The following is a 27,214-nucleotide window of genomic DNA, read 5'->3' as shown; positions in this document are numbered from 1 at the left end:
GAGTTGTTTTATATATGACACATATAACATATCTAGCATATATAACATATTGTATATGAGTTGTTATTATATAGAGGATTATTATATTATTATTTAGAGGATTCAATTCATTATAATTTAATTGAAGGTCTAGGGAAAATTGCTGTAGAGCATTAATCTGTGCCTATCATCATTTAATAACCAGCTCTACTAGAGCAAAGCCTTATCATTCAAGAAGACTTTCTCCACTTTAGAAAAAATTTTCAGACCGATCGCTGGTTCCTGGCTGGCCTACTGATTCAGATAGCCATTTATATTGGGAGCCTGCCAAGTGCTAGATACTCTGCAGGTGATGCTGGAGTACCAGGGTGAAAAAGGCAGTTCCCCTTTCTCATGGAATGCCCAGCTCAGGTCTAGATAAACGCAATCCAGTTCTGCCATTCGTGATTCCAATCACATTCAGTAGAGCCTGATTCGGTGCTCCTACTCAATGAAACTGTTAATACTACCGTTTCTTCTCGAAAGTACTCTTACTGCACATTCACATGCAGCTTGTGAGGCGTCTTTTCTCACTGCCAGTCTCTGCAGGCCCCTTTCCTACTTTCGCGCTGGCTTCCCCCTCTCTTTCGCAAGCATCTTGCGTTCAGTTTGTGTTTTGTACGACCAAGGCTGTTGATAGATGATATAATCATCTTCCCTCCCCGGTGAACTTTGATTCCCTTACTGCAAAACCACTCAGGTATTATCAGATAACTGGACCGAAGTTTCTCGGACTTTCAGTGTCTGATTTTTTTTTTTTTTTAATCAGAAGAAAATCGGGGGAAAATGTCTGCCATCTTGAATTCATTTCAAGTGACCTCGAGAAGCCAGAGGGAGTTTATGAAGACTTACACAACACACTGTCATATTAGAGCATTTGAAATGAATGTTCCTGAACAAATGACATAATTACGGAGATTTCTCTGTTTTCAAATTTTGCCAACTGTTGTGGGGAATGACTTTGGAAAGAGTGAATCAAAGATGGCATCAGGGCATTTTCAGGAGACTATTACTGCGTCTGTTACAAGGCCCCATGGAACCTGGAAGTAATGGCATAAAATACGCACAGAAACTCAGTATCATTTTTCTCCATTAACATCAAGGTGCCCCTATGATAATGAAAAATCATAATAAAGTTTGCTTAACTGTTCTTCTATGTATTTATTTTATGAAGGCATGAAATAAAAGAATATTGAAAGAGGCAGATTTTCTTTTCTAAATCTTAATGATGGCCATCGCTTTCTTTAAGGAGACAACACCACGTCTATGGGAGAATGGCTGCCTAACTTTCTGGTAACTTACAACACAAAGGGACATGCTCACTCTTTGTTCCATGTGCTCAGACATTAATGAAAGTCCCACACAAGGCCCGAGAGGAGGACAGACCTCAGAGTGCTAAACAGATGTGCATACGCTCATTTGAATGGTAATACTAAAATGTTGATTTGTTACTATAATTAAGGCCCCATAATAAAGTCATATTCTGCTAACCTGGAAACTGTAAGAAAGCATAAGGTACTCATATTCTAACAAATATGACAATAAAAGAAAGGATTTCGAAAGAAGGACTCCACTTAAACTTCAGACTGAAATCCTGAATAAGCAAAACTCATGCGAGAGCAGAAAATCCCAGCTAAAGCTTAGAGGAAAGTATTCTCTCAGATTTTCGAGCTCTGCAAGTTGGTCCTATCAGCAGTTTTTAAATAACCAAAGTAAAAGGCCACAAGATGAGCATTGTTAGAGGACTATTTGGATCTATCAAATTCTCACTTGTGCCTTTTTAAAAACTGAAAATCTCAGAAACAATAAAACGTCTCTTAAATAGGTCACATCCACTTCCAATTGACTCACGTAAATTTACATTACCAACCAACATCCTACTGCCAACGATTTTCCTATGTTGAGGAAAAAAAAAATCTGTAGAACAATAAAATTAAAATGAGGGTGGTCAAGATTATTAATTTTTTTTTTAACACGAAGGACTTTTCTTGGCTCTGTTATTGGGATTTGGAATTATGCAATATGTAAAATTTTCCTTTTTAACTGTCACGGAGAAAAGTATATATTGGCTGAGATATCTTGCCTTCCGGAAGTCTGGCGGGGGAGGGGGGGATGTGTATTCTTGGACTCGGACCTTGAACGATCCATCAGGTTCCTGCCCACGGCAAATCTGTCCAGTCAAGTCTTAAAATAGGAGTTTTAAAATGGCCACATGCACATAACTGTTACTATAGCCACAGAAACATGCAGCTATGATTACTGAATTTAATGAATAACAATGTAAGTAATAAAGAATTATCATACCACAAAAGCAGCCAGGCTCCTTGGGGGTGAGTCCCAGTCAAAGCAACTATTAACGAAGTACGCAGCATTTACGAGCACCATGACACAGCGCTTCATTCTGATAAAGTTTCTTAGTAGCAGCTGTAAGGAAGATGAAAATATTATCAAAATTTGCAAGACCAAAACCCATCAGATATGGTACAAAATTCTTCAAGCTTAGTGTGATTTAAAAAGGATTCAGAAAGTTAATAAAGTTGTAAGAGTATAGCAAACAATTTGGCTCACGAGTTAAAGGAATAGAAGTATGTCTGGAGAGAGTAGAAAGAACTGAATTATAGGAGCAATTTCTTAGTGAAATATGTTTTCTTTAAATAATATTATTATGTGGGTTGGGCTACCTTTGTTCAAAAGGAAAAAAAACCTCTGATAGATTAAAAACATTTATATACTGTGAACCTTTAATACATTTTCTAACTCTTTAATCTCATTGTGATTTTAAGATTCTTTAAATGCTTTTTAACTTCAAGATATTTCATAGTGAAATGATAACGGGAAATGTTTTAATTTCACATCTGGAGAAAAACCTGTCAAGTATTGCTTTATTACAGAAAACAAAATTTTCACCATTTTTGTAAGAATATCCCTTATTTACTATCAGTTTTTCAGTCTCTGTCTCTTGGTCTGTTCCTCAGACTCTCTTTTCCACAATAAATTTAACCTATATTTTGTCATTGCTTTTTCATAATTTTGGAATTAGAAAAAATTTTTGCTTTACAAAATCTTTCATTAAAAAGGTACATGAGAACTGATAGCATCTAAATCCAACATTTAAAACAGGACGTGACTACAACTATAAAAAGAATAGCCCCTATACTAGATGATGGTACAAAAAATGATCTACAGTTCTGTTAATAATTAGAATATTATGTCTGCAGGTTAATAATTTTCTAATGCCAAATACACTTCAATACTGGTGTGGTATTTTAAAGAAGTAGTTATGTAAAGCCTCCTGAGGTCATTTGGAAAAAATACGTATATGTGTGTGTATAAATATAGATGCATGGACAGGCATACCAGTTTTAACAAGTTGTTAAAATTGAAATTCTTTCACGAAAAGAGTCACCCTATTGTTTTCTTCTTTGCTTCCTCCCCTGATCACCTTCCTTTTAGAACTACTTTTATTACTTTTATCTATAATTGTGAAAAAAATGTAATCTGTATTTCTATTTAGATAGATATTACATTTGTAATTCATGCACTGTCTTTAAACAACCAAAGATCCCACTGTTTATGGTGAATTGATTAGATTAAAAACAAAACTAATTTTAGTCTTCTAATAGCACAGAAAATTGTTAAATATTTTAACACACACAAATGAGTTCTGTAAACTTTATAGCCATAGCAAAAACATTCTATTTTAGCTGCGTTAATTGGAAGTAAACATCTTTTTAAGGAGGTAGCTTAGCACCCTTTCTTAACTTGATATCAAACCTAATTTAAACCTCAGTCTAATTACGAGATATAGAACCTTACTTAAAATGTCGTCATGACAGAAAAATCAGATGTGCTGATTTTCCATTTTCTTAGCTGAAAGTGCCAATAAAAGTTCACTTCTAAAAGTCCATAGTCCAAATCTAATTAACAGGAAGGTTTCCCTTAAAAGATGGAGCCCCCTCTCTTGTGGATTAGAGGGAAGAGCATTACCCAGGGCTCGATTTACACACACCTGCATCATACCTGTGGGTGGTCTGGACATTTATTTGAACCTCAGCCTTTGGTGTTCTCATTTACACATTCCATGGCAATCAGACAGTATTTTATGTTCAAAATGATCATTCTTTGGCTAATGCATGAATACATATCCATTCTACGCAACGCCTACAGTATCCCCTCTCCATTCTGACCACCCCCATCCAATTTATTAGTATGGTATTGTCCTTGTTTGATCTTTTACGGAAAGGAAGGGAAGAGAGAGAGAAAGAAAAAAGAAAAGAAAAGAAAGAAAGAGCCATTTCCCATAAGTAGATGATCAAAAACCCCCTAGTCTTCCCCCCTCCACACTTCCAAAGTTTATTGGAATTTACCTAGATGCTTTTACAGATATAATCAGGTCTTCCCAGAGGGATTAATCTTGCCTTGCTTTTTACCTGTTTAGAGAGTCTGTTTTCCTCTTCAATGTACTTCTGTTCTTTGGGTATTAATGTTCGTAAGCTGGCTTTCACCTATACATCAACATATGTGTCTGTTATGGATTCATATATTACAAATGTTTACAAGTTTTTTCACGCAGTTCAATTTGCAATAATTTCTAAAGTTTCAAAGTCCTGGCTGCTGTGCTCATAAAATATAAATGTATACAGTGGCACATGCACGCGCTTCCATTTCTTACGCCGGCAGGCAGCGGCCGCGGCACAGCCGCAGTGGCAGCCGCCAACTATAACAGAAAGTGTGGCTGTGCCAGCCAGTGGCAGAAGCGTATTCTCCAGGATACATCAAGGTTTAGAGAAAATGAGGAATGACAGAAATTCTCTACAAATCAGGAACAAAAGCTTTCATGAAACTGAACTCTTTAGCAGTACAAAAAAGCCAAAGTTAAGACTTACAGCATTAAAAATCACATCTATTTCAAGATAGATGACCCCCTTTGTTGGCCCTGTCAGCTGCTTGTTTTTCAAGACGTAGGCTTTCTGTTCACCATTTTGAATCTGCGGGAAAAGGACATGACAGCCGTCTGTCTCGCGGTCTCTACTGAATACACTCCCTCGGTGACCTTTGACCCCCAGCTGCTGAAACTGACAGAGAACCCAAAACAACTGTGGCAATTCTGACAAGTACCTGTTCATTACCAGGATCAAGTCTGTCAGGAAAAATTAACTATCATGGGATTCAACATGGCCGTGAATTGAGTATGTTAAAATTTTTAGTGTTCTTATTACAGACCTTGGTTGAGAAATGACAGATACAGAGCTGAGGGTTTTTTTTTTTTTTTCCTTGAGCAAAAGCAACACAGAGCAGTGTGTCAGGTGAATAAAACTTACAGACAGCAATGGTATAGCAACTTTGCCCAGAAAGTCAGCACTTCGATCCCGATCTTCATCATAAACTGTCACTTCAAGAACTGAATGGATATCTTTAATGTTGCTGCATAATAAATATATGTAAGAAGAAAAGACTTCATCAGTGGGGGACAAGAACAAAAATGCTTTTGAAAATTTAGATGGCTCCAGCTGATTTTGTGTGTATGTGTTTTTATGTATGCTATTTGCATATACACATATACAAGGTAGCTTGGTATCTGACAGAATTTCCCATAATGCACCTTTGTAGACTACAGTGATGGTTCTATTATCTGGAACTTTGAACACTTTTGTAATTTCAAGTTATAATTTTTTAATGAAATATAATTTTCCATCTGGATGGGCACAGAATTAGTGTAAAAAAAAATCAATGAGTAGCACTGACGTTTTTGAGACTTTTCCCTCTCATTATTATCACAATAATTCCTACCTCCTCTTAACCCCCTGTAAAACTCCACTAAATTTGATATCAGCAAGAGTCACAGTGTATTTCATACAATTTTTGTTGTTGTTGTTTGTAATAGTAGGACATCTCCCTTGTTTACAGTTCTTACCAAAACATTGACTTATTTCTGGTAGATTTATGGTAAAAATTAACCAATACAGAAAACAAAATGGAGAAAATGTAACATTGATAGCTATTGTACCACCCCAGGGTTTAGAAATTAAATAGTGTCCCATTATGTTCCAAAGACAACGTATGTTAATAAACAACTGTGTGAGCTCTTCATTTTTGTTTCTGGAAAAATAAACCCCAATTGCTGGCAGCATTTATTCTTTGATCAAACTGTTTACCAAGAAAACATGAATTAAGAGAAAACAAAAAAAATGAATATATTCATTACTGAAAGACTGCAACCACATGTGAGAAGAGGCTTTATCGGGGCACAATCAATTAATGGCTTTGATAATAATCAAACCTATTCATTCAATTATGCATTCCAGAGAAAAACACTCTCAACAACCTTCTTAGGAGTGCAAGTCTCCTGACCAGGCTTTCATCTCTTATAAAAATGTGGAATTCCTTAAAGATAAATTGGTCAGATAATTAAATCTGATTAGTTACTCACTCTTAAGCAGAGACATTATAAGACATTAATGAGGAATTTAGCAGTTTTCATATACAAAAAAATAAAACTATGTTAGAAAACTTTTAAGAAGGACTCTGTTTGGAGAGTTTTCCTTTGTTCAGGGTTCATTTCTAAAGCCCAGTTTAAAACACACACACACACACACACACACACACACACACACACACTCTCTCTCTCTCTCTCTGAATTTAGGAGATACTATGGTGTAGAACAGCAGCTTTTATAGTGTGTGGTCAAAGATTTATAAACTTTTTTAAAACAAAAGGAAAATTAACTCGAATGGTGTTCTGATAACTAGGACAATACTTAATATTCTTATTGTACCAAAATGCAACAAAGCAAAACCAAAGCATCTCTGAATTCGAGCCTGGATTGTTTGCTGATTTGAGCAATGAAACAAATAGAGCTTTGTCCTCCCTGGTGTCAATGCAGTTGGGGAGAATTTCAATAGAAAGTATAAAAGGAAGAAGCGGTATGGCAATTCAGTTAATGGGAGCAAAATCCTTCGTCAAACCATACAAAAATCGCAGCTTAAAAAAAAACAAACAAAACTGTGAAAACAAAGAAAAATGGCATACTCTTTCCCCAGGTCTCACTGTCAGAAAGGTATTACAATTGTGATATTTGCTGTTGCTAGCAGAGGCAGGCCAGATGCAGAGCTGCTCATCAGTTAAGAATAAACACACACACAAATATCTCAAAAATAAATATTATTAGCTCCATTTTTGCAAGGAGCTCAAGGTAACGATTACTTACAACGTGAAGATTTTGTTCCACTCGGGATTGAGATTTTTGTAGACGGTATGTGTCAGCAGCCTATCATTGTTCAGCTCAACTACACAAAATGGGTCACTTTTACCTACAAGAGATTGAGGGGGAACATTTTTAGTATAAATCACACCCAGAGTTCACGGTGTCATGATCATGGTCACCTCGCTTTCCTGAAAATTTTTATGAAAAACGAAAAGTAACGTGCAATTTAAAAAATTTAAACATCAAAATAGCGTTAGAGGAGGGCATTAACAATAGGTATAATTCACACCAAATTAGAACCTAAAAAAAAAGGAGGAGAGAGGAAATTATACAGCTGATATTTCAATTTGTACTTTTTTTTTTTTTTTACAAAAAGAGAAATAATTATTATGAGAGAAAATAGGATGCATGTCCATCCCTCACTCAGTTTTTCTTCAGTGCTATAAAGATCATTTAAAAGGGTCAACCCCTTCACTTCTATGCATATATTTTCCAACTCCGCCGACACATTATAACTCTTAACAGAAATTTCTTAACAAGTTTATGTTGCAAAAACTGCTATGTTACGGAATGACACCACTGTAAGGTGACTTCAAATTCCCTCCTAAAATATCTCCAGCATCACAAGAAGGTAAATTAGACACTCAGAGGCAGAAAAAATTCTGCCATTTGAAACTTAACCTCAACAACCAATCTGCATGTTAAACAGCAATATATTTTTTTTTTGTCCACTGAGAGTAAAGAATTCGAAAGTTATCATCTGTTTACAGTGAATCTGTTCTGCCATAATCAAATCTTGTCCATTCGGCAATTATATTTTGTGATACCCTCAATATTTTGTAATGTCATGTCTTGTATTATAAGAACCCCATAAAGTCAGAAGCTCTATGGGGGCAGCATTAATGATATTAGTGCAGCATGTAATTTGTTTGATACCTTATACAAATGACAATGAAATCAATATTTAGACAAAGCTGTCCAGAGGTCATATCTTTTAAACTACAATATTGATTTAGACTACATACGAGGTTAATGTGCATATTATTAACTTTAATGATAAAGAATAATTGTTTTAAATGCATTGTGAGTTGTAGTCACAGTAGTTTACACTTCTACGAAAGCTTAAATATCATTGAAGATTTTCAATTAAATTTTAATAGGAAGGAATCCATTAGCTATCAGCAACAGAGAAGCCACATATTCCCACACAGCAGTGTATTTACTTTCCATATTGCAATTCTTAAAATGAGCCGTACAAACTTTGACTCACCTTTAATCTAATTTATTAGTTATATAATAAAAAAAAAGGAGTAAATATATGTGTGTTTGTTCAGGCGTCTCATATATCCCAGGATGTTTGCATAATTTAGCAATATGGTAGTCTTCTCAATTTTTGGTCTTGGGAACAATTTTGAGTAAAGAATAGAGAATCGAAAGTCTTTGGGGTCTGTTGACATTTTTATTTCTGTCTTCAGATCTGCATTATCCACCCCCCCCTTTTTTTTTTAACTCATACACACATATACACCATGGACAACAGAACTCATAAAGAACAGTTTGTTCGTTAAAACACAATGCAAAAGGCTTTATTTGCTACATCAAGAATTTTATATTGTCTTCCACAGAATTCAGGTACAAACATGAAAAGTAGATTCAAACAATTTTGAAAACCTTACTTATTCTTCAGGTCCATATTAAGTCTTTTCACCTAGCTTTGTACTGAGTGATATTCATACCATAAGAAAGAGGACACACACCACCACATCAAATAATTTATAAAAGGGTTGGAGAGATAAAACATATCTATCTCTGATGTTCAAAGAGAAAATTAAAGCCATATTTAATAGAAATTCGTGTCAAAAACATCACTATTCTGTCATCACCTTAGACAGAGTAAGTGATTAGTGTTGGTAACTTTTATTTAAAAGACAAGGGGAACATTCACACTCTTCCTGGGACCTCCTTTTAATTTTTCTCATATATGTGTACATTCATGTAAATCTTAATTTAGTAAAACAAAACAAAACAAAACAAAAAACCAACTATAAAATGATAGCACTTCTGAGCATTTCTGTTTCTTCATTTTCACTTGCTTTAACTTCAATTACTATTGTATTTCAATAGACTTGGTTTTACTTGCCCTCAAGTGATCAGCAATGTGTAACAGACTCAGTCAAAACTGTCCCAATTCTTCAATAGCAAAACAAAAGAACAAACTCCAGTGACTAATATCTAGTGGGAAAGCATTTTACTTTATTTTTATTGCCCAGCATGGAGCCCAATACGGGGCTTGAACTCGTGACTGTGAGATCGAGACCGGAGCTGAGATCAAGAGTCGGGCACCTAACCAACTGAGCCACTCACATGCCCTGAAAAAAATTTTACTTAAAACTTCTACCAGCAGAGGATGAAAAACTTTACTTGATTTTTTTCTTCCTATACACAATTGTGTAAGACTTTCAACCACATGGAAAGTCTCTTAAATCACCAGTTTCTTTATTATTCTATCTATATTTGCTGACAAAAATCTGGAGTCTTAAAGAAATGAAGACACTGAAGCCCTAGAGACAATGCCACACCCATCAAAAATAGTGTGAGCACCTTCTGAGACCAATTCTCAGTCATTTTGCTACATTAAATTCCAGGGGCATTCCATCATTGGCAAAAATATTCTCTTACATGTACCTGCTTTTAACTTGAAATGGGTAAGCAAGGTAATTTTTAAGAGATCATATTAGACTCTGTACCAAATGTAATGTTACTTAGCCTTTTAAAAGAAAGAGAGACTTTTACTTAGACCAAACTACCATTTAAAATAGTTATAATAAAATATATTTAAATGTGGGGTGCCTGGGTGGCTCAGTCGGTTAAGTGTTAACTCTTGACTCTTGATTTCAGCTTAGGTCATGATCTCAGGGTCCTGAGATTGAGCTCCGCCTTGGGCTCTGCACTTGGCGTGGAATCTCCTTGAGATTTTCTCTCTCCCTCTCCCTCTCTCTTTGCCCCTCCCTGCACTCTCTAATCTAAATCTAAACATAATATCTATATGTATGTGTGTGTGTGTGTGTGTGCGTGTGTGTGTATGTGTGTGTGTGTATTTAAATATAAGGCACCAGGCAAGACCTTTCCCAATAACTGTGTCATAGTAGGTAGTAGGTCACACACATGGGAAGAGTTGGCTAATGTTTTGACCACAGACTCATTCACTCAACAAGTAATTATTATTTACCATGTACCAGACAGTGTTCTATGTGTTGAGGAGACAGAAGTACATAAAACAACAATAATGAAAAGCCTGGCCTCATGCTGTTTACCTTGTGGAAAAAGACAAGGAATACACACATTTTATGGTATTTTAGAAGGTGATAAGTACTATAGAGAAAAATATAGGAATGGCGATGAGGAGTGCTGCTATGTTTGTGCAATTTTTATTTATTTATTTATTTTTTCTTTTTAAAGATTTTATTTATTTATTTGACAGACAGAGATCACAATAGGCAGAGAGGCAGGCAGAGAGAGAGAGGAGGAAGCAGGCTCCCCGCCGAGCAGAGAGCCCGATGCAGGACTCGATCCCGGGAACTCGAGATCATGACCTGAGCCGAAGGCAGCGGCTTAACCCACTGAGCCACCCAGGTGCCCTGTTTGTGCAATTTTTAAAAGAAACGTCAGAGAAGGTTTCACTGAGGAAGTGCTATATGGGCAAAGAAATAAAAAAAGACAAGGGAACGAGCTCTGGGCTACCTAGAACAACAAGTCATGGAAAAGTCAGAGAAATGGCCGTGCCTGATATGTCTAGGAATATCCAAGAAGCCAGATCGATTGAAGGAATGAATTGGGGCAAGGGGAAGAGTATTGGGTGAGGTATGGGGTGGGTGGCAGGTCTCTGTAGGATTGGCTTTCTCTCCAAGTGCTAGGAGAAGCTTTGGGGCTGAGGTGTGACATGACCTGAGGGCTGCTATTTGGAGAATAAGGTGGAGAGAAGCCATTGGAGAAGGCAGAGTGGGAAGAATTAGGAGGATATTACGACAATCCAGGTGAGGGAAAGTGCTTAGATTCTGAATATACTCTGAAGGTAGAACCAACAGAGTTTGAAGATGCCAATAGTGAATGATCTCTTATGCCTGATACTGTTATTTGCTAATAGAAAAACAATTTTTTGAGCTTCACCAAGTCATTCTTCCCCCCCCCCCCCCCCGAGGACAAGAAACATTCAAGCTTTCTCTAGAATCTGACAAAGAGGAAAATTTACGTCAGGAGAGAGCAGCCAATTTTGTATTTAATTTCTATTCATCTTTTCCTTCTAAAAAGTTATGTTTTTACAGTTATCAGTAATGGATGCCAACATCAGGTCTTTACACACTATGTTATTTTCAACTCATTTAGAAAGTATCCTTCTGCCACTCCACGATTCAAGCGTAATTAAAAATTAACAGCAATTTCAACCAAAATAGTAGTAAATGTACAATATCAAATTCTATAAACTTACCACTAAAAAGCATTCACCATACTTTTATTTTAAAGAAGTGGCTACACATAGTTAATGTGCTTATCTGGCTTGCTAAATGATGCTTTAAATGACTGGCTTTTCAGTTCCTACATTTTGCAGCCTTGATTACTTGCCACTTAAACAACCAAAAACAATCACAGAAATACCAGGGATGGGCCTAACCATTAATTACCTCCTTAATTATTCCTTCCTTTCATCCTTTTATCATTCTAGTTAGACCCGTGATATGCTGCGATGCTTGCGGAGAGGGTATCTGAGGAGTGGGACTGACGACTGGATGCAGTGTTGATGTCTACCAAGTACTCCGTGTTCTGCAAAGCTCTAGAGTGAGGCAAAGCTGCTCCTGGTGATGATTTCACTCAATACTGCATGGGCAGAAGTGCAAGGAATTAAGGCAGCACCCCACGTTTCTGATACTACTTGGCTCTTTAAACAGCCTGAACGTATGGGAACAGATTATATAATCTCTCGTCTCCCTCTTAGTCATTCTTGTCCTAAGACCAAAGCTGACCTGTGGGTACCAAATGGCTTTCCCTTAACTTTCACCGTTTGGGCTAAGAGGTGCCTAGCCATCTCTCTTGTGGTGCAGGAAAATGATTTGGGTTTGGATACGAGATAGAAATTGCAACGGTGCTTGGTAAGGATCAGAGCAGCGACGCTGATTGCGGTAACTGCCATGACAGCTAAAGGAGTCTCAGCCTTGCTTGAGAACATTGCCATTTTCCATGTTGACCATTTTCTAGAAAGAAATATGAATACTTCTGAAGCGTTCATGATTTATGGAATGCCTGCTCCTCTCACCCTGGAATTATAAGTGTGATTAAGACATAGTCCAGCACTGAAGGCACGCACAGTGTAATGGGCACGATGAGCATGTAAATACAATTATAATGCAGGACTGCAAGTGCCGTAGTCAAGGGTGCGACGGGAACGCGACGGGAACAATGAGAACGATGCACATCATTCTCTCGCTCTAGAACAAGAAGGGAAAATGAGGTGAAGACTTTTCCTCAGTGAAGGAGAGGACCCTGGCGATCTATGGGGATTACACATCTCTCTCGCCAACAGTTTTAGAGGAGAAGGATGATTATCTAAAAAGAAGATGTTACAATTTATCATAAGAAATATTTAGCTTAGGGGCGCCTGGGTGGCTCAGTGGGTTAAGCCTCTGCCTTCGGCTCAGGTCATGATCTCAGGTTCCTGGGATCGAGCCCCGCATCGGGCTTTCTGCTCAGCAGGGGGCCTGCTTCCTCCTCTCTCTCTGCCTGCCTCTCTGTCTGCTTGTGATCTCTCTCTCTCTCTGTGTCAAATGAATAATGAATAAAATCTTAAAAAAAAAAGAAATATTTAGCTTAAATTTGTTTCTTTATCCTTTTGATAGGGACTCTATAACACAGCAACTTGGATATACGTTACGGAGTGATGATGAAATAGATACTTTAAAATATGAGGAGAGGACTAATGCTCATTTATCCATAATCTAGTTAAATACTAGGGGCTATTTATTCTCCCTATGGGTTTTTATAGGGGAAAAATTCTCCCACGGGCTTTAAAATTAGAGATTCTTCTATCTGAACTTAAAAGTAAATCTATAATAAGTTTTAAAGCATATACTCTAACACCTAAATTCTTGTGGCGAAAAGCCATTCCAGTAAAAACAGAGGTCAGAATCATCTCCGATGGACATCTTTGCTGGGTGTCTTCAAAGCAGCACTGAGGAATGAATGGGATATGCTGACTGGCTAATTCTCTCTCACTCTTAGCCCTTGCTCTTTGAGGTCACAACACTGACACATTTATAAAGAACTGTGGGAAAGTCTGCACCACCCCTGCTTGCTTGTTACCTGTTATGTGGGCAAGTGGACAGCTTCAGTTTGTGCAAACTACTGGTTTGAGCATTAAAGTCACTCAAAAGATACTGAATGATATTCTTGCTCCCGGAATAGAAAGTTAATCCTGATCCATCAGTGGTGGGCTTTGTCCGGGGTCATTTTGCTGCTGACAAGCAGCACACTTTGCTGGATGGGATGTGTTATAGAAATGTGTGGGCAGGGGGATACCCAGTGACCACCTCTTTGTTGTCCTGTCTCTGAAAACACAGAGGCTTTCAAAAGCATGGAAAGCAATTCATATCCATCGGGGCCTTTTATTTAGGGCCTACCTTGCACAAATTAAGCCCCTTGGTTTAATTTCCTCAGGTGTCACAGTTTGAAATGGCCATACTTTAATCTTTTTTTTTTTTTTTAATTATAATCGAGATTGCCATCTGTCCTTTCCACAAACTGGAATTTCAATCATAACATACAACAATGTTGTACGTAGATGAGGGAATTCCACAGGGTCCACCAAAACAAAAAGCCACGGACGTTGGCTATATCTTCCGATCCTTCCCTTATCACTAGAGATGGGGTTTGCCCTTTGCTTTTTTCATCAACTGACCTAAACATATTTTAAACATCTGACTGGTACAAACACATTAACTGACACTCCTCACTAGTTTCCCACTGGATCTGATTCTGGGACTGAGTAATAATAACTGGGGTTTCCTCTTCCCCCTCAATCATGTGTTAGGATACCTTGTGGCAGGAAAATCAACCCCCTAGAGTTGTGGTTCTCAGCCCATTAGACCCAATACAGCCTTTCTCATATTGAAGATTTTGTAATGCCTTCCTGTTTTGAAATAAAACTGAGTCAATCATGACTTTGGAATTTCATATAATGTCTTCATGTCATAATAAAGGAGAACTACATCAAAAGTTGCTTACAATAAAATCATATGTTCATTTATTCAACAAATTATTTATGGAGTGCTGCTCTATGCCAGACTATGTAAACAAAAAAGGAAAGGTCCGTGCTCTCTTAGATTCTATTTGTAGTTGGGGGGGGGGAAGGGGACTTAATACTGAACACAATTATATTGTATGTTGGGGACTGATATGTGTTAACAAAAACTAGAGAAAAATAGTGCAGGATAAGGGGTTTGAAGAATGTGGGGGAGAGGCATCGTTTATAAATGTAATTAGAGTGGTTGGAGTACAGGCCTCGTTGAGAAGGCGAGGTGTGAGCCAATACCTGAAGGAAGTGAAGGAATAGACAAATGGATATCTGGAAAAGTATCCCAGCCATCGGCTCAGGTTGCGATCCCAGGGTCCTGGGATTGAGCGCTGCATCAGGCTCCCTGGTCAGCAGGAAGCCTGCTCCCTCTCTCCCTGTGTCTCTCTGTGTCATATAAATAAATAAATCTTTAAAAAAAGAAAAAAAGTATCCCAGGCAGAGGGGAGAGCTAGAGCAAAGGCCTGGTGTGCTCAGGGACCCTGCTAGTGTGGGGCACAGTGGGCATAGGGAACAATGATGGAACATCAGAGAAGCAATGGGGAAACAGATCATGATTTACATGGCTTGTGGAGGCAATCTTAAGGTCTTTGGAGTTTACCATGTAAAATGGCAGCCATTTGCAGGCTCGAGTAAATAATACGTATTTCAGAATGCAGTCTAGGCTCAGAGAATCCATGAAATAGATTTAAGAGCGCTATCTATGTCTATGTTTAATCCTGCAGGACTTGGGACAATTTTCACTATTTAAGATTGTCTAATACTTTGCAGACATTTAGCATCCTCGTTCCACTCCCACCAAATTCCAATAGCATTCCCCCCAAACAGTGTGGCAACTAAATTCTTCCACAAAACTTTAAAAATGCTCATGAGGGCAATACTGCCTTTTCCAAATGAAGATCATGGCCCTACAGCAACAGTTCTTAAACATTTTCATCTTTAGGAACTCTTAAAAATTGTTGAGGACGAGCGCCTGGGTGGGTTAAGTGTGTTAAGCCTCTGCCTTTGGCTCAGGTCATGATCCCAGGGTCCTGGGATCAAGCCCTGCATCGGGCTCTGTGCTCAGCAGGGAGCCTGCTTTCCCCTCTGTCTCTGCCTATCTCTCTGCCCACTAGTGATCTCTGTCAAATAAATAAATAAAATACTAAAAAAAATATTTTTGAGGACATCAAAAAGCTTTCGTCTATATAAATTATATCTATCAGTTTACCATTTTATTAATTAAAAATGAGAGCATGTAAAACCTTCATTCATTTGAAAATGACATAATAAATCCATGACATGATAACATCAGAGCCATCCAATATATAGCCTTTGAAAAATTTCATTGTACATTCATGAAAGAACAAGAGTGAGAAAAGAAAATAATGTCCTAGGATTATTATGAAAATAGCTTTGACTTTAAAAGATCCTTGAAAGGTTTTTGGGGATCCCTGGAAGCTCCTGGGCCACACTTCAAGAACCACAACTAAGAGCAATGGGAATGAAGCACAATGTAAATATGAATTTATTTCCCTTGGGACGAGATGCAAAAGAATATTGATAGTATTGTGTGTAACAAGATGCGTTCTTAAGTCCTAAAATTGAACCATCTTGGTATATGCTGCAAAGCTTGAAATTTATGAGAGAAGAGCAAGAAATAAAATGAAACAGGTAAGAAACTGGAAAAGAAAGAAAAGGGAGACTATGGAATCTATGAAATGAGAAGAAGCTATGAAAAATTTATGTCCAAGCTTTTAAGCGTTTAGATAAATTATGGTAAAAACATTGAAGGATTTTATTTCAGCTAATATTTAATACGAGAACTATATGCAAGCGACTTAATTATAAGATTGGAAGCACAAAAGTTATTTGTCCGAAATATAAGTATAAATATTTATTCTAAACTCCTCTGTTTTTGAGAGTTCTCATAGATACTTTGGGACCTACAGTAAACATATATTCAATTAGACTTCCCACAGAAAAGCATGAGGTTTCAGATAACCTTCTTTATAAGTAAATTAATTAGCTGGAGAGATCCTTTGCAGTAGAATAAAATTCTTTAGATTGAAAATATTAAGTACTCTATTAGGTGATTAAACCTTTCTTTAAAAAATATTTTTAGGCAATAAAACTGAAAATTGTCATCTGTCAAGCCTTTGTCTTTAAAATACCTTTGTCTTTTTATCTCTCTTCTACAAAATATCTACTCATTCAAGAGTCTTTAATTCATCTTGCTACCTACTGGGGGATCTCTAATTCTGAGGGTTGGGAGAAAAGTCCAGAGGCCAAGTTCAAAAGCTGATCTAGGGCTCAACTCCTCTCTGCTACCAGGTAGTCTCACAGGCTCTGGTTTAAACCAACAGGGCCAGCGATGGGGAAATTGCCACCTCCACGGGTCTAGTCTGATATGTTTTTTGGCAATTATAATTTTGGGGAAGTGCTTCTTTACACAGCACATAAAATTACATCTCTGTAACTTGTACCGATTTTAGGATTTGCCCTCTGTAGTCATTTTTAAACTTTAAATGAATTAATGGGTGAAAAGTGAGGGCATAGCACCTGTCACTTAGATTACCTGATTAATGTTCATGACCTGCCTTCCTGAGCTGGGTAATGTAGATGGCTTGCTGAGCATGTATTCTAACTTCTGGCATCTCTTCCTGAACTAGAGAGACTGCAAAGGCCAAGGTCACATCTTTAGACTCTCTTGCAGCTAGGGTGGGAGATGTGAATTTGGTTGCACCAACCAGGTGCACTTGCCTAAGATTTGATATTAGTTCCCCGAGAGCCTGTGCAGCCCATTTTGCTGGGGCAGACTGCAAACAGGAGTAGTGTAAGTAGTTCTCACCATGTCTTCTCAACATGCTAATGCGGCCAGTTGTTTCATTAACCTCTCCACATCTCAGTTTTCTAATTTGCAAAGTGGGTAGAACAACAGTAACTAATTAGGTTGTGGTGAGATTTGTGATAATCCTCGTTCTAAGCTCAGGGTAGTGTCTGACATGTGATAAGGTCTCAATAAATGCTGCTGCCACCACTGTTACTAGTATTAGTATTGTTTTTCATGGGTTATTCTCAACTGACTTGATTTTAAAACATCAGATAACCTAATTGAGAATAAATTCTGCTTTGTCAATGTCCTTGTTTAAAGAATCTCTTCCAACACTGAATTCATACCCCCGTGTGGTCGATGCGTCCAGAAGCGAGTGTCATTCTCAATAATTACCCTTTATAATTTGTATACTGTAAAACAACAGAACATAGTTGACATGTGCATAATTCATTTTCACAGAGCTTAAACTCAATTCAAACCCTAAACTTTTTTCTGTATTTCCTACTCTAAAGCAAGACACTACTATTTTGTATCCTGGTAAGGCTTTTTATGTACAATGCCCACCTTGTTGAACTAACCCTATTATTTCAGTCTGAACTATTATATATATATATATATATATATATATATATATTTATTACACACATATATGGATATGTATATATATTATGTATAAATACTGTAATAATTATACATATTTAAAAGTGTGAATTTTACTATATACCTATAGTATACACGTATATGTAATATGCACATATAGTGTATAGTTAACGATCCCATATAGTTAATATGCACATATAGTGTATAGTTAATGATACACATATAGTGTATCGTTAATGATCCCTATTAGCAAGTTTGATAAGGAAGCCATCCATTATTTCCTCTGAGTCACTAGGAAATAGGTTGACCAGGTTAGACCAAGTACAGAGCCCTATATTCCTCCATGTGGCATTCCCGTTGACATCAATCCTTTACAACAATCACTCTTCGGGTTTAGCCATGCAGTCATTTAGGCACCTAAGTTTACTGTCATATAACTTGAGTATTCCTGTGGTAAGGTTTTTTGTTTTTTTGTTTTTTTCCCCAGAAGTCAGATTAAATCCAGATCCTCTCTGTTTACACCCATTCCCTAATCCACCGTTGTAGGAAATGTATTGCTTATTAACACAAGGATATCAGAACAAACAATAAAGAACATTTTAATTTTAAACAATACAATTCTAGCATCGGAAAGCATTTCTTCAAGCACTGAGTAGAATCAGGGAGTTAGCCCTCCAAGCCAGATCAGCAAACCTCTATTTCTTTACTCAAAGGCTCATTTTGTAATCTTACTTGCACAGAACTCAGTTAATTACTTTATAGTATTTCTCTTTCCCCCACGTCCAGTTGATAGTGGGACAACTACTTTCTCAGCCCATAGTCCTTCACCTCTAGAGCATATCAAACCCCATTATTAATCTCTCCTGTCATCCCACCTAGTCTTCCAAAGCAGTACCTTCCAATCACGTGACCTGCACATGAATCACACATGAGTCCTGTCATTCCATCTAAAACACTAGCTCAGTGTTTTAGACTCAGCCTCACTAGCCCTTGAGTTAAATTATCATTTTAATTCCTCTTTTCACAAATATCTCATATCATCTGTTTGGTTTTAGAACAATACTTTTGTATTTCTAAAATTTTAGAATAGGATTTAGTTTTGTCAAGATGCAAGTAGTAAAAGGAAACCACTTTTATTTCTGTGTGAACTATGATGACATAAAAGAATGAAGAACAAAAAAATAAAAAAATAAAAATGAAGAGCAATGATTTGCTTTCTGTCCTTGTGATAGCTTCATTTGTTTAGTCTCATTCTTACGGAATGTATTTATATAGTGTTAGGACATTTAACATGCATGGATATAAGGTTGTTTTCTAAACTAGGCATGTTCAATGATAAGACTGTCAGCTGTTAGGTATTTTTTTTTTAAAGATATTTTAAAATTTATTGATTTGACAGAGATCACAAGTAGGCAGGGAGGCAGGCAGAGAAAGAGGGGGAAGCAGGCTCCCTGCTGAGCAGAGAGCCCGATGTGGGGCTCGATCCCAAGACCCTGAGATCATGACCTGAGCCAAAGGAGGCTTTAACTCACTGAGCCTTCCAGGTGCCCCAACTGTTGGGTATTTTTAGTGCTTTATAAATTGGATGAAATTTCTTCTCAAACTATACTATTTTTGATAAAGAGCAAATAAGGACATTGTTACTTTATACAATGGAAATAAAGCATGCTTTGCTTGGGAAATTTTGAATACATTTTGTGTAAAACGGAGGTATTTTTGTGTCGAGCAATATAATTTTAAGGTTTAATGATAGCAAAGGTTAAAAAAATTAGGAGTGACATCTATGCCTAACCCTCTTTTATTTGGTAAATAATTTTAACTCTGATAATTCAGAAATATGAAGGATTTGCACCATATTTTATATATAATATCATCAGTGGAACTATATAGAGTTTAAAGGATATATATTTTGTCATCTTTCAACATAGGTTTTAAATAATGATCATAAAATCTAAGGCTGCATTTATCAGATATCATGAATGTTCTTGAATATGATGACGTAATTAAAGCCACATGCTATCAAAAATTCAGACTGCTACAGTTCTATAAAAGAAGCAACGTACCCACTTTTTCCAGTAGAGCTCTTGTACTCTGAGGCCCACTCAAGCAACAACTGCATACATCTTATGCAGTTTGTTTGGGTAACCTACAAAAAGTTAGTTTTTTTAAAGGACGATATCTTATCTATGTTATATATATGTGTGCTCGGCATTTCTCCAACTATATATAAAACTTTGAAAGAATAGACTCGCCTTTTTTCTGTACAACCACCCTTTCATTTTCTTTCTCTGAATACACCCATAATGTTCAGGGAAAATACCAAGAATAATAAATCCAAATCTCTGTATAAAATATACCTTCATGACATACTCAAGCTGGAAATCACAGGAACCAATAAAAATGCAGGCAGCCTACTGATAATGAGGTCAGAAATACAAATAAATTTACTTTTAATGAAGACTGGAAGCACAGTAATCAAAGTGTTAAAATTCATTTCATGCATATCTCATTTGCTTCTTAGCTGATATTTACCACGCAATTCTGTGAGAAAGTAGAGGCCTAAGATGCTCCAGATAAATGGCTCAATTAATTGTACAGAGGTAGACCTCTTTGAGCTGAGCCAGAGCTGTGAGCTCTTTATTAAAAGGACTATTCTGTAGCCCATAACCTTGTTCCTTGACTCCTCTCTGGTTTCCAATTTAAACAAGTCCCCATGCGGCCTGCTCTAAAGGGCTTTGTCTCCCTGTCATTGTTAAGAGAGCTGAGGCATCCTGGAAGTGTGAAATCAGACCTCATGAGTTGAACGGTTCCCCAGGGAACGCCGGACTGTGCAGAAGGTCAAAGTCATGGGCCGGACCGTCTAAAAGTGTCTGATCGCCGGTCTGTGACACAGCAAGGTTGGGGGGGGGGGGCGGGCGGCGCTAGACTGAAGAGGACTGAAATTGAACACATCTTAATTAAAGCCCACAGACAGCAAAACAAAATGTTTTCTAGGCAGCCTGTCAAATGGGGCTTAAATTTAGCTCTGCTAATGAATCTGAGCTGCTAACTGTTATTTCTTAAGATAATAAGACTCTCTCGGAAGCTGATAAAAAAAACTGTAGCATGTCTTTTTCTGCTGTTTTGTTACTTAAATATTTTCCAACAATGAAGACAGTTTTCCTAAAGAAAAACATGGGAAAAGTCTATGCAAATAAAGGGGTAGTAAACATCTCCCTTAATAACTAGTAGGTTTCCAGACTATGGGGCTGGTGAGTCATGGGTCTTTAGGCGTAGCCTTGTTTTAGAAAAAGATATGCTCATTTAATGGGACTGTTTCAGTGACAGAGTATGTTAATTGTAAAATTCTCTCCCTCTTCCTTTTTTCTCTCCCTCGCCCTCTATTGTTTCCTGAAAGAGATGGTGCATTAATTTGAGAGATCAATTCACCTGGGGTGGAGAAGTTTTATATTAGTGTTCCTTTTAATACAGTGAAAAGGTAGGGCATCTTTTGAAAGGCTTTCACAGTTCTCCCATATCACCGTTTCTGAACCTGAGTGGCTGTATCCCGGGGGAGGCTGTGACCTCTTCCTCGGGAACTCAAAAAAACAACCCAGGGGAAAATGCAGGGGAGGGGCTGAAGAGAAGAACCCTTTTCTCTTTCTTCTCTTAGAACTTGAAAGAACCAATAGGCCAGGTCTAATACTCGGTGAAGAAAGCCTCACTCGGTATAGAAGACTTTAAATGTCCCGTAGAAAGCAGAAATGAGGTCCCATCCAAGGAAGACGATAATTAGAAGCCAGAAAAGACAAATTCCAACATGAACTGTTTCCTACCACCTTCAAAAAATATATATTTTTTCCCCACCAGTGGTCTTTCTCTCCTCACAAACTGTCCAGTTTTCAGGAATACTTGATTTAGCGGTAGAGAGAAATTTTCCCCAGTGAACGCAGAGCCAGACAGTCTCTAGGCTTTGCTTTGATGGTACAGAGAGACATTCACCTTTTCTCTGCTTAGTTGAAAGGTAAGTAAGTTGTACTGTGAAGTATTTTTCACTTAATCAAACTTTTTTTTTCCTCACGAAGACTTTAGCTGATCATCTTTGAAAACCAGAGTGCCACTTTCTCAGGCTGTGAAAGGCTGCCCACAATTTGACTGAAATTTCAATCCACTCTTGTGCCTTGCTCAATGCATGTGTATGTGTGGGAGTTGTAAATTGAGGCCTTAACCACCAGAGTTAATCTCTTTTTTAAATCTGTATTAACCTTAATGATTTGAAGTGCACTGTCCAACACTGGGCTATTGAGACCGAAGAAAAAACTACCCTCGACTATCAACAGTTTATTAGGAGCTTAACTGAAGTGACCTACTGTAGTAGTGTTCAGCTGAACAAGGCTATAGGCTTTTTGTGGAAAGGGAAAGAATTGAGGGTTTCATTAAAAAGTAATTTGTGCTTTGTACTCACTCATTCAAAGAGAGTCTCAATTGCTCTTTATTCACACAGAGTTAATACAGTATCACAATGTTTCTCAATGAATGTGTTGTAACAAAAGAAAAATTTTACATTTTGAAAGGAAAAAAATTCTTTGTAACTGCAGTAAGATTGATGGCTACTTAAAAGATTATAGAATCTCTTGTTCCTGGGCTCATGTTAAATGATGGAATGCTGTAATTTAAAAATTTTTGCTTAAACTATGGAAGTTTGACTTGTGTTCTGATCATTAAAAATAGTTTTAAAATAGAGCAAAGTTGGTCAAATAGAAGTTTATCTTGTGAGGCTCACCGAGAAAAAAAGTGTTCTGAAGCCAACTAAGTATCTTAGAGCGATAGCTTCATTTATAGCAGGCCAGAGGATACTCTGCTTAGCTCAGAGAGCCATCAGGGATTTAAAATCTCCCCCTCGCCATCCACAACACTTCTAAATGGTTGCTAATTTGAGGGTTTGAAGACAGCACCATTGACTCAATATCCGTTTTTCTAACTGTTGCTCTGTAGGTTGTAGAGCCTAACTATGATTCTTCGAACAAGTAAAAAAAAAAAAGTATTCAAAGAGCTTATTTGTGCTCCAGATTTAAGGGTAGAGACCAGGAAGGATCAGTTTACACATAAATACTTATCCTTTTCAGAAGCAAATATTATTAAAAAAATTAATAGTATATTCAGACATTTCTCACTTAAATATATGGTCCTCAGTTTCTGCCACCATCACAAATGTCATAAAGACCACTAAAGGTCCACGAGTGAGCAAGGTCAAAGACTGAATTATCCTCTTGCCCCTGAATAGTTCAACATCTCTCTTGTTCCATTCAGAACACATTAGATTATAAGGTCAGTGTGGAATGAGGAATCATGAGATTTATATCCCTAAAACTGGAGGGAAAAAAATGGAGAATCTGTTATTTAGTATTCCCCAAATTAAAGTTCATTGTATCAGATCAAAATTATGTCTCATTGAATCCCTAGGGAATAGACTATTGTTATTCACATTAATTTACATAGAGCCATTAGGAAAGAAATATATCTATTTTTTATAGCTTTGAAAGAACATGTACTTTCACTTCCATAGTGGCATATAGGCCAAGCAGGTTAACATAGTTTGCATATTCATGAAGTTTTAAAAGCAATGACAGCTTCTCTCTAAGAGAAACAAACTTATATAATTACATTCAACTTGTGTAATGGGCAGGTATCTAAGTTTTTGAAGTAAAGGGGACTTGAATATTTGTATAATAAATTACGGTGTCCCCTACAAATGTTCAGTAATAATTTTTAGCTCTTAGGTACCCCCCGAGGTATTGATTCTTTTAGGCCTTTTCCCCATCTTCAGAGGTTTTCAGCTCAACACTGGGGGCTCCCCTCCCTACAGAAAATCCCAGGGAAAACTGAAGGTGCCTCCTGTGATGGTCAATGGCACTACCTTGAATGTCACATTCTGAATTGACCTGCTGCGGGGAATCAGAGGCTAGGCATGACCTCTGAATGAGAAAGCAATACTGGGTTCCTATTCCAGTCTTTAAGTTAATGTCCACAGTGAACCAAAAAAAGAGCAATTACTGGGGCACCTGGGTGACACAGCTGGTTAAGCATCAGGCTCTTGGTTTCAGCCCAGGTCATGATCTCAGGATCACGAGATTGAGCCCTAAGTTGGGCTCTGTGCTCAGGGTGGACTCTGCTTGAGTTTCCCTCTCCCTCTGCTCCTCATTCCCCATTCTCTTTCTCTCTCAAATAAATGAATAAATAAATAAATAAATCTTTTTAAAAAAAAAAAAGAGCAGTTAATTAATCATTCATTGTTGATTGCTGGTTCTAAGACTTAATGCAACATAATAAAAGAAAAAAAAAGAAATTACTAAGCCCAGATTAATTTGAGCATAACCGCAACAGAAGTAAAAAAGAAAATGAAGGGGCACCTGGGTGGCTCAGTGGGTTAAAGCCTCTGCCTTCGGCTCAGGTCATGATCCCAGGGTCCTGGGATCGAGCCCCACATCGGGCTCTCTGCTCCGCGGAGAGCCTGCTTCCTCCTCTCTCTCTCTTTGCCTGCCTCTCTGCCTACTTGTGATCTGTCTGTCAAATAAATAAATTAAAAAAAAAATCTTAAAAAAAAAAAAAGAAAATGAATAAACTTAACATTCACTAATTGTTTAGCATGAAGAACCAAGTCAGCATACATGCAAAATGATTATAAACTACCATCTCTCCCCCTACTTTCAAGTATGCCTGTTTTGAAAGAATATTTGACAGTTGTTACTATCTTCCTGGTTACAAATGAGTTGACAATCACCTGTTTAAAGAAACTGTAAACTCTCAACATTTTTATCACACAATAAACAGTCACTTGATACTATGCAAATATTAAAATTTTAAAAATATTACCGTTCTTGAGCAGACATCTGCTATTTTAATTTCAATGCATGTCATTTTTAAAATTTGGTTTTGATTCTGTTCTGTTTATATTTGATGAATTAAAGAAGGGCACCATACATCATGTAATGGATTTACAAGCTCCTAGGTGGTAGGAAAAGTGAGTTTCTCCCTTTTTTTAGATAAGTCTATTACCTTACTAGGATCAACTTGTTGAACATTCACGATGGCAAGCATGTTTCTAAAAAATAATAAGCGGATGCTTTCAAGAGGAGCAAAACTTACCAAAAAATTGGCCAAGCCAGTGCTATTTGTTATCCATCGTGAGTTAGACAATTTAAGGAATGGTATAAGTATGCCCCAAACCCATGAAACCAAAGAGTAAATGAATGGTCACATAATTGCAAATTCAAAACAATGATTTCATTCTGGAAATTGATGAAATAATTACCATTAGTGAATCAATACATCGCAGAAACAGCGGTATCCAAATCAGGAAGTTTTAATAGATAAGACTGATTTCAGCATTTTTATAGGTTCATTTCTTGATTAAAAAATTTAGAACAATGTAGATGCTTAGTTCAGATCCAGAATTCTCTCTGGGATGTGCTAAGGAATTTTAACAACAAAAAAATTGGACCAGCAACCCAGATGCCAGGAGTTCATACCAAGTAATCAAATATTTTGCACCTAAAATTTTCAGTAAACTATGCAACAGAGTTCCTGTGTGTTGGACTTTTAAGTGTTGATGTTATGATACCACCTGAGGGAAGCTGATACTGCCTGAGAGAAGATGTTGCATTTTTCCAAAATGCCAAAATGATGAAACCTGGAAGAAATATTCCCACTACGTTGGACAAACTTTGGAAAAGGCAACAATTTGAAAGCTATTTTACTCTCTATTGTTTGTTTGTTTTTTAAAGATTTTATTTAGCTATTCAACAGAGATAGACAGTGAGAGAACATAAGCAGGGGGAGTGGGAGAGGGAGAAGCAGGCTTCCTGCTGAGCAGGGAGCCGGATGCAGGGCTCGAACCCAGGACCCTGAGATCATGACCTGAGCCGAAGGCAGACATTTAACAACTGAGCCACCCAGGCGCCCTCTATTGTTTGTTTTTAATACATTACTTTTCTTTCAAAAAGCAGAAACAGTGTAAAAGTTGGGTGGGGCAATTCTTACAAGATCAAACCTGAAACCTTATATTTACCTGATGGAGTCAGGTAAAATGAAGTTTAGTCATTAAATAGTGTGAGACCTGCACGCTGCTCGATATGTATATATCATATATAATAATGATTATAAATATGTATTACACATTAAATATTACAATATATTATATATATTAGAGTAATATACATAAATAAGTACAGACAATAGAATTGCCTCATTTCTTACCTGTGACATCAGCAACCATCAATCCTTCTGCTCTGATTACTTTCACCTGGAGAAATCCCACATCTTTCAGGTTGTGAAATATCCTCAATGGGCTCTGAAAGACCCCAACATCAGTGTTAGAAAAGAAAGGTCCTAGAGGGTCTCAAAGAGTATGTGAGGAAACACCAAGTTGTTGTTGTTGTTGTTTTAAGATTTTATTTATTTATTTGACAGACAGAGATCACAAGTAGGCAGAGAGGTAGGCAGAGAGAGAGGAAGAGAAGCAGGCTCCCCGATGAACAGAGAACCCGATGTGGGGCTTGATCCCAAGACCCTGGGATCATGACCTAAGTGGAAGGCAGAGGCTTTAACCCACTGAGCCACCCAGGGACCCCAAAACACCAAGTTTTATCATTGATCTCAGGATGCAGCTTAAGCGATTCAAAGGGATATTTGTGTTTCTTCATTGCAGATTACCCTTCCACCATTAGTAATGTGCACCCACACATAGGCACACACGTATGTATTGATGTAGGTAATTGTTGCTATATGAAACTTTTTGAAAGAATAAAAAAACCACATTTCTTCCCCATAATTATCAGTGAACAATGGTGAACAATAAGTTACAGAATAGGATATGCCTACTTTTTTCCTTCAATCTCCTTTACTGAAGCACTTTAAAGAATCTGTCGTCTATGGGCACAATGGTTTGGAGACTAATGATCATTAGTACTGAGTCTTAGTTTGTTGATCATGAAACACACTTCAGCCTTTAGGATTAAGAAAGTCAATATTACTTTTTTTTTTTTTTTTTTTTACTGTTTTCTTCTTGGTGAGTTTGGAAATTGCTTGTGCTAGATGAGGGCTGAATTACTGAAATACTATTTTCTAATATTTGATTCAAAAGATTTACATAGTTCTATGAATGTTTTAGGAAAAAAATCATATATAACTTCTAAAAGAAGTCAAATTGATCACTAAGAATAAATTCAAAAGTGATGAATAATTTTTCTTAAGTTTGTAA

General features: G+C 37.2%; 1 protein-coding gene across 15 annotated transcripts in view; it reads right to left on the bottom strand.

Moving 5' to 3' along the window:
* MCTP1 (multiple C2 and transmembrane domain containing 1) overlaps nucleotides 1–27,214 on the bottom strand; it is a gene marked incomplete at its 3' end in the record, with an annotated part of 521,765 nt that overhangs the window by 153,936 nt on the left and 340,615 nt on the right. For 12 of the 15 annotated variants that reach the window (XM_082723856.1, XM_082723868.1, XM_082723870.1 and 9 more), the window contains 6 exons: nucleotides 26,212–26,305; nucleotides 7,226–7,328; nucleotides 5,340–5,442; nucleotides 4,905–5,006; nucleotides 4,449–4,523; nucleotides 2,323–2,442 (listed from right to left, as the gene is read on the bottom strand). In XM_082723856.1, the coding sequence (XP_082579982.1) occupies nucleotides 2,323–2,442; nucleotides 4,449–4,523; nucleotides 4,905–5,006; nucleotides 5,340–5,442; nucleotides 7,226–7,328; nucleotides 26,212–26,305 (597 nt within the window). Of the gene's footprint in view, nucleotides 1–2,316; nucleotides 2,443–4,448; nucleotides 4,524–4,904; nucleotides 5,007–5,339; nucleotides 5,443–7,225; nucleotides 7,329–26,211; nucleotides 26,306–27,214 lie in introns of those variants that run through there. The other 3 variants (XM_082723864.1, XM_082723869.1, XM_082723862.1) reach the window with 2 other exon arrangements.

This window comes from Mustela nivalis, assembly GCF_964662115.1.
Source record: "Mustela nivalis genome assembly, chromosome: 3".
Taxonomy (NCBI): domain Eukaryota; kingdom Metazoa; phylum Chordata; class Mammalia; order Carnivora; family Mustelidae; genus Mustela; species Mustela nivalis.
This window is presented reverse-complemented; position numbering and strand designations above follow the sequence as displayed.